The sequence below is a fragment of the Ranitomeya imitator genome, chromosome 5, assembly GCF_032444005.1.
Source record: "Ranitomeya imitator isolate aRanImi1 chromosome 5, aRanImi1.pri, whole genome shotgun sequence".
Taxonomy (NCBI): Eukaryota; Metazoa; Chordata; class Amphibia; order Anura; family Dendrobatidae; genus Ranitomeya; species Ranitomeya imitator.
Window position 1 is genome coordinate 524,786,486 of NC_091286.1, and position 13,562 is coordinate 524,800,047.

General features: G+C 47.2%; 1 protein-coding gene across 2 annotated transcripts in view; it reads right to left on the reverse strand.

Moving 5' to 3' along the window:
- ATR (ATR serine/threonine kinase) overlaps positions 1–13,562 on the reverse strand; it is a 251,380-nt gene that overhangs the window by 131,193 nt on the left and 106,625 nt on the right. Inside the window, exon 27 of one of the 2 annotated variants that reach the window (XM_069727562.1) lies at positions 12,053–12,233. In XM_069727562.1, the coding sequence (XP_069583663.1) occupies positions 12,053–12,233 (181 nt within the window). Of the gene's footprint in view, positions 1–12,028; positions 12,234–13,562 lie in introns of both variants that reach the window. The other variant, XM_069727561.1, reaches the window with a different exon arrangement.

Sequence of the window (13,562 nt, forward strand, 5' to 3'; positions counted from 1 at the left end):
GCAAGAGAAACATGACAGCCGCCATAACCCCTGCGAACACTCTGGGTGCAATAGCAAGGCTGAAGGACAAAATGCTGTTCGCGAATGGAAAAGCGAAGGAATTTTTGAAGAGAGAAAAAATAGGAATGTGAAGGTAAGCATCCCGAATGTTGGTGGATGCCAGAAACTCCACCTTTTTCCGTTGAAGCAGTGGCTGAGCGGAGGAACTCCATCCGAAGAAGGGGGACTTTGTCAAGCTTGGTAGAAGTTTGAGGTCCAGGACCGGTCTTACTTTTCGGTCCCCTTTTTGGAACCAAGACCCCTTAGATCTAGACCGTCCTGGTCAACTCATCCACTGCTCGTTGGGTCTATAGGAAACATGCGATCCTTTGCTCCTGTGTGGGGAACGCTCCCAAATTCTCACCGAATAACCGATCACCCTGGTAAGGGAGTGATCTCAGAGGCTTTTTGAACGCAGAGTACGCTTCCATTCTCTGAGCTATAAAGTCCTTCTGAGTGCAATGGCATTTGCTGCTGACAGCGCTGCGCAAATAGCTGCATCCGAGAGGCGTGAAGCAGCTGGTCTCCCACTCGAGAAATTTTATTGACCAGCTGTACTGTCTTCGGGAGGTTACTGTTGTGAATCAAAGAAGTTAAGGACTTCCACCAGGAGACCATTGCTGTAGCAGCCCATGCGGCGGCTAAGGGTAGAGCGCTGAACCTGACTCCGCAAGACGGAAATAGCCAGATTTGCTATCTGGCAGTCCATTGTATTTTTAATTGATGACCCATCGGGAAGGGATACTGGAAGGTATACCACAGGAGATTCTACCCAGTTAATCTGCAAAGTGGCAGAATGCGCCGCTGCATCCGGAAGGTCAGGAATAGCCATCTCTTGCAATCACCAATCGGAGTTAAAATGATGAACCCTCAATGCACCATCCTCTTAACAGGGAAATGGAGAGGGATCGTCCACCTTCTTGCATCATCTGCTAAATAGTGGTGATGCAGAGGGGGATGTTCGGACGCCAAAAAGGGTGCCTCTGTACATCCACAGAGTTCAGGTTACCGGGTGGACAGGGCTGGTTGTCCGGCGTTAGGCCTGGCTGCAGAAGAGGATACATGGAGGCGACACTCCATGTGCTATTGATGGTGTGGGGAGATCGGTGCCCTTTAAAAGAACCTGTCGCCTCTAAGAATCAGACCAGGTATGGCATCCCACGTCCTAGGGGGGTATACGTGGAAGGGACACCCCACGTGTTCACATATTGGCTGAAAAAGGATACCGCGCTTGCAGAGGCTTCTGTCCAAACGCTACCTGAACGGGTGAATGGCAAATGCTCTGCTGGGAGTTCAGTCTCCTTATGAAGGACACTGCATGATCTAGAGTAGAACCGAAGTCCTCGTCAATCTACAGAGATTGGTTGATGATATAAATAGGCGAATCCATCCTTTTCTGAAGTTCTGGTGAGTCCAGAACCAAGGCAATATCCAATACATATTCAGAGGCTTGTTCTCAGCAAATCATTGGTGAGGCATCAGGAAATTAAACTTCCGTTTTCTAGATGCTTGTACGTTTCTAGACGCCTGTATGTTTCTAGAATACTTGCTCCCCTGCTAGCCGACGGCTCGCATGGAGTGGGACCATCTATATTGGTCCTGCGAGCACTCCGAGCCAGAGAGGGTTCACGGAGGGATTCAATCTCTTGGTCAGAGAAGCCATGGGTTGCGGCAGTGACGAAGCCCACTCAGGGAACTAGGTACTCTGGGATAAGCTGGGGTCGGAGTCGGAGGGCTCCTGAGCTCATTTAGGGTGACCGGTTACGGACTGGTCATGTGCCTTTAAGACATTAATTCCATGGTGCTGTACATGAGAAAGGGGTTACATACAGGGTTATAGATATCGTTTACAGTTAACAGGTTTACAGTGACAGACTGGTACAGAGCAGAGAGGACCCTGTCCTTGCGGACTTACATTCTATGGGATAGTGGGGAAGAGACAGAAGGTAGGGGTGAGGCGGCGGCTCTGTTATTGTAGGCTGTAGGCTTTCCTGAAGAGATGGGTTTTCAGGTTCCGTCTGAAGGATCCGAGGGTGGTTGATAATCGGATGTGTTGAGGCATGGAATTCCAGAGGATGGGGGATATTCGGGAGAAATCTTGGAGGCGGTTGTGTGAGGAACGAATAAGTGTGGAGGAGAGTAGGAGGTCTTGAGAGGATCGAAGATTACGTGAGGGAAGATATTGGGAGATTAATTCAGAGATATAGGGAGGGGACAGGTTGTGGATGGCTTTGTAGATCAGTGTTAGTAGTTTGAACTGGATTCGTTGGGGAATTGGGAGCCAGTGGAGGGATTTGCAGAGGGGAGAAGCAGGGGAGTAGCGAGGAGAGAGGTGGATTAGCCGGGCTGCAGAGTTGAGGACAGACTGGAGTGGTGCAAGAGAGTTAGCTGGGAGGCCACAGAGGAGGGTGTTGCAGTAATCGAGTTGGGAGATGATGAGAGCATGCACAAGAGTTTTGGTAGATTCAGGGCTGAGGAAGGAACAGATTCTGGCAATATTTTTGAGTTGGAGGCGACAGGAGGTGGCAAGAGCTTGGACGTGAGGTTTGAAGGACAGGGCAGAGTCGAGAGTTACCCTGAGGAAGCGGATTTCAGGTGCGGGAGAGCGTGATGCCGTTTACCATAATAGATAGATCAGGTACGGGGGATACGTGAGGTGGGGGAAAGATGATGAATTCGGTTTTGTCCACATTGAGTTTAAGGAAGCGAGAGGTGAAGAAGGAGGATATGGCTGACAGACACTTCGGGATTCTTGACAGCAGGGAGGTGACATCTGGGCCAGAGAGGTAGATCTGAGTGTCGTCAGCATACAGGTGGTACTGGAAGCCATGGGACTTTATGAGTTGTCCTAGGCCAAGAGTATAGATGGAAAAAAGTAGGGGCCCTAGAACAGAGCCTTGAGGGACTCCAACAGAGAGAGGGCGAGGTAGTGTGGGAGTGGGAAACGCTAAATGTGCGGTTGGATAGGTATGAGGCAATCCTGGACAGGGCAAGGTCTTTGATGCCAAGGGAAGAGAGAATCTGTAGCAGTAGGCAGTGATCATCTGTGTCAAAAGCAGAGGACAGGTCAAGAAGGAGGAGGATGAAGAACTGTCTGTTAGTTTTGGCTGTGAGTAAGCCATTTGAAATTTTGGTCAGGGCAGTTTCGGTGGAGTGGTAGGGGCGGAAGCCAGATTGGAGGTTGTCAAGGAGAGGGTTAGATGAGAGGTGGGAGGAAAGTTGAGCATGGACATGCTGCTCAAGGAGTTTTGAAGCAAACGGGAGCAGTGATATAGGGATATAGCTGGGCATAGCAGTTGGGTCAAGGTTAGCTTTTTTGAGGATGGGTGTGAAGGTGGCATGTTTGAAGGCAGAGGGGAAGGTACCAGAAGAGAGCAATAGGTTGAAGAGATGGATTAGAGCTGGATTGAGCGTTGTGAGGTTGGGGAGCAGGTGGGAAGGGATAGGGTCGAGTGCACAGGTGGTGAGGTGTGATTTGGAAAAGAGGCGAGTAAGCTCTCCTTCAGTGATGTTGGAGAGGGAGGTTATTAGGGAAGGGCAGAGGTCTGGTATATGGAGTGGTTGGGGTGGTGGACAAGTAAAGGTTTGCCTTGTTTGGTCGATCTTGTTTTTGAAGTAGGTGGCAAAGTCCTCGGGAGAGATGAAGGGAGTTGGAGGTGGCAGTGGTGGGCGGAGGAGAGAGTTAAATGTGCTGAACAGTTGTTTTGGGTTGTAGGATAGTGAAGATACAAGGTTAGTGAAATAGGTCTGTTTAGCAGAGGTGAGGGCTAATTTGAAGTCAAGTGTAGCTTGTTTGAAAGCAGTGAAGTCGTCTGGCAGGCGTGTTGTCTTCCAACGACGCTCCGTGACCTTGGATGCTTGTCGAAGTTTTTTTGTGAGATTGTTATGCCAGGGTTGCCTATTGGTTCGTCGCACTCCGTCATGCATGAGAGGGACGACTGAGTCTATGGCTCATATGGAGGACAGGGGTAGGAGAGAGTCTGATAGTCTGTGAATGTCTAGGTTTGCGAGGATTCTGCGAGGATGTGGTAATGGCTGGACCTGGGGGGCAGGTGAGGGGGACAAGGATGAGAAAGTGAGTAGATGGTGGTCAGATAGGGGGAAGGGAGAGGTTGTGAGATTAGATAAAGAACAAAGGCGGGTGAAGATGAGGTCCAGTGTATGTCCGGTCATCCCATAGTGTAGGTATGTGTATGGTCATGTGCCTTTAAGACCAGGGAATGCTGGTCATGTGCCGTTAAGACCAGGACATACTGGTCATGTGCCTTTAAGACCAGGGAATACTGTTCATGCACCTTTAAGACCAGGGAATATTGGTCATGTCCCTTTAAGACCAGGGAATACTGGTCATGTGCCCTTAAACGGACACTGTCACCTGAATTTGGAGGGAACAATCTTCAGCCATGGAGGCGGGGTTTTTGGGTGTTTGATTCACCCTTTCCTTACCCGCTGGCTGCATGCTGGCCGCAATATTGGATTGAAGTTGATTCTCTGTCCTCCGTAGTACACGCCTGAGCAAGGCAAGATTGCCTTGAGTTTATAACGCAGAGCTGTGAAAATAAAAAATCTTTTTTTTCCCCAAAAAAAGGATTTTTCAGCCCTCAATTTTTATTTTCCCAAGGGAAACAGGAGAATTTGTACACCAAAATTTGTCCTGAGTACGCTGATGCCCCATATGTAGGGGTAAACCACTGTTTGGGCGCACAGCAGAGCTCAGAAGGGAGGGAGCACCATTTGACTTTTTGAACGCAAAATAGGCGGGAATCAATGGTGGCGTCACGTCGCGTTTGTGGACCTCCTGATGTACCTCAACAGTGGAACCCCCCAATTCTAAATCCAACCCTAACCCCAAAACACCCCTAAACTCAACCCTAACCCCAGCCCTAACCACAATGCTAACCCCAACACACCCCTAACCATAATCCCAACCCTGTTAATGACCCTAACCACAAACCTGACCCTAATCTCAACCTTAATCCCATCCCTAACCCTAACTTTATTCCCAACCCTAACTTTAGCCCCAACCCTAACCCTAACTTTAGCCCAACTCACTTTAGTCCAATTCTAAACCTAATGGGAAAATGGAAATAAATACATTTTCTTTATTTTATTATTTTTCCCTAATTGAGGGGGTGGTAAAGGGGGGGGGGTTGTTTTACTTTTTTTTTTTATTTTAAGCACTGTGTTAGGGTCTATCACAGTGACCAAAATGAACCAATAGGAAAAATCTCCCTATTGTTGGCAGGTGCTGGCCGGCACATCTCTGCAGGCGCACTGCGCATGTGCCCACCATTTTCTCCCGGAAGAAGCCGGAAACCCAGGGGATTTCAGGGGGCCATGCAGAGACAACGGAAGTACTGGGGGGGGGAGGAAAGGGGATCGGTGACCCCATTCCTCTCACCTCTGATGTGTGATCACATCAGAGGAGAGAGAAATTAAATGGCAAAACAGACTTTTTTTTCTTTTATCGTCAACATTGCACGGTTAACAACAGCAATCGCAACCTTGGGGTCGGTAAAAACCGACTCAAATCATGTTCTCTGGGGTCTCGGCTACCCCCGGCAGCCGAGAACCCGGAGAAAATCTGACTTTAGAGGGCGCTATACACTTTTCCCACAGCGCTGTTAATTAACTAAAAACATGTCCAGGTTCTTTTTTAAGTGGTGAAAAAAAATTCAAAAGTTTGCTTAAAAAAACGTTTTTTACGATCCGGTAATAGGATTTTACGGAGCCACGACAGCACCCCTACGAGAGAGGGGATCCGCCCACCTTCCGGACAGGAACCTACAGGATTTAAAGGGGCGGTCCCCCTCACCACTCCAGTTTGTGTTTCAGAGTATAAGGGACACCGCCATTGAGTTAGTACATAAACATATATACTTAAACATTACTAAATACCATCACCTTCTAAAGAGTGATTTTTAACAAGCACACTTTCCCCAAAGGGTGCAGAAACCAGTGAATAACTACGGGGGGGAATGTGCGGGTGCTGTCGTGGCTCCGTAAAATCCTATTACCGGTACGTAAAAACCGGTTTTCCTATCGCCACGACAGCACCCCTACGAGAGATTTTCAAAGATCAATCACCTGGGAGGGACTACAGCACTAAGTACTGTACGACCAAAAACTAAATTGGCCTCTGAAGATAAATCAAGACGATAATGTCTATAAAAGGTGGAAGGAGATGACCAAGTTGCCGCCTTACATATTACGTCTATGGAGACGTCCACTCTTTCCTCCCAGGATGAGGCCATGGCTCGAGTGGAGTGGGCCCTGATGCCATCTGGTGGTGTCTGGCCTTTAGCAGTATAAGCAAGATATATGGCATCTCTTATCCATCTGGCGATAGACGCTTTAGTTACACTCGCCCCTTTCCTTGGATTCTGAAAGGAAACAAACAGAGCCCTACTCTGCCTCCATGGTTCTGTTTTGTGTAGGTACTCTAATAGAGTTCTTCTGACATCTAACTTGTGATATTTCTGCTCGTCAGATGAATTCGGATTGTCATAGAAAGATGGTAAAATTATTTCCTGACTTCTATGAAATTTGGAAGCTACTTTTGGTAGGTATGCTGGATCAGGTTTTAACACTACCCTGTCCTGAAAGACCATTAAATAAGGAGGGTCTATCGACAAAGCTTGTAAGTCACTCACTCTCCTAGCAGAGGTCAGGGCTACTAGGAAGGCTGTTTTTAGGGTTAAATTTTTTATGGAGACAGAATCTAATGGCTCAAAGGGGGGTTCTGTTAAGGCGTCTAAGACCAAATTTAGATCCCATGGTGGTAATCTAGGAATATATACTGGGTTACTACGTTCAGTGGCCCTGATAAATCGGGAAACCCATCTATTTCCCACCACATCACTGTTATATAACGCTCCCAAAGCTGATACTTGGACTCTAAGGGTATTTACCGCCAAGCCCAATTCTCGGCCCCTCTGTAAAAACTCCAGAATAGCCGGAATTTGGACCTTGCCAGAAAAGGGATTTTGGTAGAAGGCAAGGAACTTTTTCCAAGTTTTAGCATAGATTTTAGTGGTAACTTCTTTCCGGCTATTTAAAAGGGTAGATATGAGAGCCTCTGAAAACCCTCTTCTCCTCAATAACTCCCTCTCAAATTCCACGCCGTCAGATGCAGGGATTCCACATTGGGGTAACTGAATGGTCCCTGAGAAAGAAGCTCCGGGCTGGTCGGCAGTACCAAGGGGTCGGACAGAGACATTGCCCTGAGTAACGAGAACCATGCCCTCCTGGGCCAAAAGGGGGCAATCAGGATCACTCTCGCCCTGTCCTCCCTGATCTTCCTGAGGACTAACGGGATCAGACACATTGGAGGGAACGCGTAAGCTAGAGGAAAATTCCAGTGTATTTGAAGGGAGTCTATTATACAGGGCCTGTCCGCCACCCGAAGAGAAGCGAACTTCCTGGTCTGCCTGTTCTCTCTCGTTGCGAATAGATCGATAACGGGCAATCCCCACAGGTCCACTATCTGTCTGAACACCCGTCGATCTAGAACCCATTCTCCCTGACGTAGAGAATGACGGCTGAGGTAATCTGCCTCTGTGTTGAGCTCTCCCCGAATGTGCACAGCTGATAGAGAGCGAAAGTGGGCTTCGGCTATTTCGAGTATGTCTGTGGCGGTGTTCATTAGGGATCTTGACCTTGTACCCCCTTGATGGTTGAGATACGCCACTACTGTTGTGTTGTCTGTCTGGACTCTTACATGTGAATCCTGCAGAGATGGAAGCAACCTGAGTAAGGCCTTCTTTACTGCTGTGAGCTCTTTCCAATTTGAGGACTCTTGAGCCTCTAAGAGAGACCATTGCCCTTGAGTCCAAACATCTCCTATGTGAGCTCCCCAACCTATTGGACTGGCATCGGTTGTGACCGTGTTGTCTGGTACTACACTCCAGCGTACTCCTTTCCCTAAATGTCTTCTGTTTAACCACCATCTCAGACTGTGTAGAGTGGTGGTGGAGAGCCTGAGTCTTCCGCCTAATTGGCCTTGAAGACTTCTCTCTGTATCCAAGACTTGGGCCTGTAACACTCGAGTGTGGAATTGAGCCCACTGGACGGCTGGTATGCAAGACGTTAGGGATCCCAGAAGGGACATAGCGTCTCTTAAAGTCAGATCTGGCTTCCTTGTTACCGTACTGACTTTGTGCACAACCCTCTGCTTTTTCTCCTCCGGAAGGAAACATTGTTGCACTTCCGAATCCAGCAGAATACCTAGGAAAGTCTGAGTTGTTGATGGGTCGAGTCTTGACTTCTCCATATTGACTATCCAACCCAAGTCCTGTAAGGAAGATATGACATGATTTAGGCGAGTACTACACTGGCCAAAGGAATTTCCTACTACCAGGAAGTCATCCAAGTAGGGTATAATTAACGTATCCTGTTCTCTGACATAGGCCATTACTTCTGCCATGACTTTAGTAAACACCCTCGGTGCCATAGATAGACCAAAGGGCATTGCAGCAAACTGAAAGTGTCTGACCTGGTCGTTTAAGCGCACCGCCATTCTGAGGAATTGTTGATGATCCTGGTGAATGGGCAGATGGTAATACGCATCTTTTAAATCCAGGACTGTCATATAACATCTGGGAAAGAGAAGATTAGTTGCCGTTTTAATAGATTCCATCTTAAAGGCATGATACTCTAGATGTTTGTTTAATCTCCGTAAGTTTATGATGGTTCTAAAGGATCCATCTGGCTTGGAGATTAAAAATAAAGGGGAATAGAACCCTTTCCCCTGTTGATGTTTTGGAACCTCCACTATGACTTTCTTCCGTCTTAGCATTTGGACCTCTTTTTCAAGGGCCTTTTGTTGGTCTAAGGAATCAGGGGCAGTTAAGATATAAAATTCAGAAGGTCTTTCCCGGAACTCTAATTTTAACCCTGAATTGATTATACCTAGAACCCAATTGCTCGAAGTTATTTTGGCCCATTGAGCATGGAAGTATTTTAATCTGCCCCCTACTGGAAGATCTCTATTAACGATAGTTTCTTCTTCTTCTTGAGGAAGATGACGAAGCGTTAAAGTTCGAACCTTTCTTTTTTGGGTCTGATGGTTCCCAGTCTCGGTTGTGGTAAGGTCTTCGGTATTGGAAGCGTCTCCTGAAGGTATTCCTAAAGGTAGGATTGAAAGCTTTAGGAAAACCTTTCTTCCTATCCTCAGCCTTAGCTAGGATATCATCCAATACCGGGCCAAACAGGTACTCACCCCTACACGGCATTGTACACAGTTTAGCTTTCGCCTGGGCATCCCCTTTCCAGGTCTTAAGCCATAGGGCTCGGCGAGCAGCATTTGAGAGACCTGCTGATCTTGCCGCCAATTTTAAAGAATCCACTGACGCGTCCGCTAAATACGCCACCCCTTCACGTATTTGCGAAAGTGAGTTCAACATCTTGTCTCTGGGCACCTTGGACTTCAGCTGTTCTTCCAGTTGGGATATCCACACCATGATGGATCTAGCCGTACACGTGCTAGAGATAGCAGGTTTGAACGCCCCTGCAGTTGATTCCCATACTTTCCTCAAAAACATGTCCGCCTTCCTATCTGATGGGTCTTTCAGAAGGCCCACGTCCTCCAGCGGCAAGGTACCGGCTTTAGATGTAGAAGCCACCGCTGCATCCACTTTCGGGACTTTCATCCACTCTGCCAGCTCATTATCTTCAAAGGGATACCTTCTTTTAGCTGATGATGGAAGGAAACCTTTATCCTGCTTATCCCATTCTCTTTTTATAAGAGTCTTAACCGTATCCACCACCGGGAACGCCTTACGACTCCTCTGGCACAAGCCCGCAAACATTATGTCCTGTGCGGACCTTGGTTCCTTGCTCTCTGCAACACCCATGGTAGCTCGGACTCCTTTAACTAACATGTCCATGTTGTCCACCGAGAAACAAGGCCTTCCCTCTTCATCTGAGGAGGATGGAGATGAGGAGCGGGAACATTCCCCTTCTTGCAGGGACAGGCTAGATCCTGGCGATATGTCCCTGCCCGACCTTTCCTGGCGGCTGCCTCTAAGGGAATAGCTAATTTCTTCCCTGATGACCGCTCTAAGGTCTGATGACCGAAGGGGAGCTTCCTCTTCTAAGGTCTGAGATATGCACGCCTGACACAGCCTTTTGGTATAACTGTCAGGCATTGGTGTCATGCATAGAGCACATTGCTTGTGCTTAGATTTTGTGGTCTTTTTTCCCTAAAACAAAGCACAAATAACAGACCATATCAGCACCAGGTGTCTGATTTAACACTCACCATAAGGCTGATCCTGTGAATACCGGTTCTGGAGGAGTAGGATCCAAATGTGACGCTGGGGCGCTCGGACGCTGCTGCCCCCGTACCACGCTGCTGCTGCTTCTCCTTGAGCGGCCACTACCGCTCTTACTGCGCTGTTCCGTTCCCTCTCCATGAGGGTGCTCGGCGTCCCCTACTGAGGACATGGTTGCGCGCCTCCTATCCTAGGCGTCGCTCTTTTACAGCGCTGCAGCGCTCCTCCCCCGGCTTACCCCGGAAGCGTACCAACTACTTCCGGGTTCACCAGCGCCGGTGTGGACGCTGCACACCGCGCTCAACCGCGGACCAGGACGGCACTGCCCGACTCCTGGGACGCGCTCCTCATGGCCAGACGAGGGGGGGGTCTGCACGCAGGACACCCCCGACGCTGCTTCCGAACCCCCGATTCCGCCGTTCCTAAAAGACACCGCGCGGAGGCATGGAGGCCCGGGTAAGACTGCTGATCCTGCAGGCTCCCGCCGTCCGGACAGGAACCCAAACTGGAGTGGTGAGGGGGACCGCCCCTTTAAATCCTGTAGGTTCCTGTCCGGAAGGTGGGCGGATCCCCTCTCTCGTAGGGGTGCTGTCGTGGCGATAGGAAAAAAAAAATGCCATTTTCCAATACCCGTAGTGTCTCCATTTTTTGTGATGTCTGGTTGGGTGAGGGCTTATTTTTTGTGCACAGAGCTGCTGTTTTTAATGATACCATTTTGGCGCAGATACGATCTTTTGATCACCTGTTATTGCATTTTAATGCAATGTTGATGCAACCAAAAAAAATTAATTCTGTCATTTTGACTTTTTTCCTCATTTTGCTGTTTAGCGATGTGGTTAATTCTTTTTTTATATTAATAGATCGGGTGATACTGAAGGCAGTGATACCAAATATGTGTACGTTTGACTCTTTTTTAAATTGTTTTATTTTGAATGGAGCAAAAGGGGGGTGATTTGAACTTTTATATACATATATACTTTTTATATATCTTTTAAAAACATTTTATTTTTACTTTTGGCATGCTTCAATAATCTCTATGGGAGACTAGAAGCTGCCATAATCCGATTGGCTCTGCTACATACAGGCGATGATCAGATCATCATTGAAAGCGTTGATGAATAAACCCCATGCTACTGGACTGGCATCTTCCATTCTTTCACGGCAGCGCACAACAACCCGTTTGCGCTCTCTTTTTAAGATCTAATCTAAAAAATTCTTTCAAAGATCAAAGAAGAACTCGGGCAAAACGGGAGACAGTCACTTACTCCATTTTTAGGAGGTGCTTGTCAAGCTAGTTTTTTTTGTAGTGTACATACAATGTAAGTGACAATGGAAACCAAGGAAGACTGTTCAGAAATAAAAGGGCATAGTACTTAGCCGAGCCCTTTTGTCTCATTGTTGGTGGGGGGGTCTCAGACTTAACCAAAAATCATAACATGTTACATTACAAAGGTCATTCCAACTTCTGTTATGCTGCAAAATACTTCCATCTACCAAAAAAACAACAACAATAAAAACCATTCCAGCTCTCTCGGGAAGCATTTGGCTTTTGTTTCCCGACTGTACAGTTACATATGTGTGCTGTTACAAACTTATTGAAAAATTGCACCATAGTATAGAGGATGAATAATCATCCTGTTCTCCGCTTCTATACTTTTCTTACACCACTAATAATGTAGTAATAACTTGGTACATGCCCTACAAATATAACTAACCCTTTATTTCTCCACGACCAGCACCTTTGACGTTGCTTTTCTCAGCATGAATTGCTTGAAGTCTCTCCCTTGCCCACTGAGTAAGATGATCGAGCATTGAAAAGACGGTTTGAGTACTGAGCTGGCTAAGATCAGAGGCATTGTCTTGTAGACGTCGAACCCTTGGATCATCGTGCTTTAAAACTGCTGTTATTTCAGCATGAACCTAAAACGAATGGGTAAAGTATTACATTCATAATTTGGAGTAAATTATATCTTATATTAGTGCACACTTGACTACTTCCTTTCAACATTGTTTTTGTTGTCAGCACGGATATAAAAAAGTAAGGATCGAGGGGCCCCGATGGGATGCCATGACAGCCGGAGGTCTAGTAAGTCCTCCATACTCGTCATGTCAATTCTCCTGTGAAAGCCAACCGGTAGCTGGTGTTCACAGGAGATTGTGATTTTTACTATACATAGCATTAATAATAATAATTTTTATTTATATAGCGCCAACATATTCCGCAGCGCTTTACAAATTATAGAGGGGACTTGCACAGACAATAGACATTACAGCATAACAGGAATACAGTTCAAAACAGATACCAGGAGGAATGAGGGCCCTGCTCGCAAGCTTACAAACTATGAGGAAAAGGGGAGACACGAGAGGTGGATGGTAACAAATGCTATAGTTATTCGGACCAGCCATAGTGTAAGGCTCGGGTGTTCATGTAAAGCTGCATGAACCAGTTAACTGCCTAAGTATGTAACAGTACACACACAGAGGGCTATTAACTGCATAAAGTGAATGAGAATAATTTTTTTTTTTTTTTTTAAATAGGCCACACAGGGATCCTTACATTAATGCATTGAGGCCGTAGGCCAGTCTGAACAAATGAGTTTTTAGGGCACGCTTAAAACTGTGGGGATTGGGGATTAATCGCATTAACCTAGGTAGTGCATTCCAAAGAATCGGCGCAGCACGTGTAAAGTCTTGGATACGGGAGTGGGAGGTTCTGATTATTGAGGATGCTAACCTGAGGTCATTAGCGGAGCGGAGGGCACGGGTAGGGTGGTAGACCGAGACCAGAGAGGAGATATAGGGTGGTGCTGAGCCATGGAGTGCTTTGTGGATGAGGGTAGTAGTTTTGTACTGGATTCTGGAGTGGATGGGTAACCAGTGTAATGACTGGCACAAGGTAGAGGCATCGGTGTACCGATTGGTGAGGAATATGATCCTGGCAGCAGCATTCAGGACAGATTGGAGCGGGGAGCGTTTGGTAAGAGGGAGGCCGATTAGTAGAGAGTTACAATAGTCCAGACGAGAATGAATAAGTGAAACAGTAAGAGTTTTTGCAGAGTTGAAAGTAAGAAAAGGGCGAATTCTAGAAATGTTTTTGAGATGCAGATAAGAAGAGCGAGCCAGTGATCGGATGTGGGGGGTGAATGAAAGGTCAGAATCAAGGATGACCCCAAGGCAGCGGGCATGTTGCTTTGGAGTAATGGTGGAACCGCACACGGAGATGGCAATGTCAGGCAAAGGTAGGTTAGT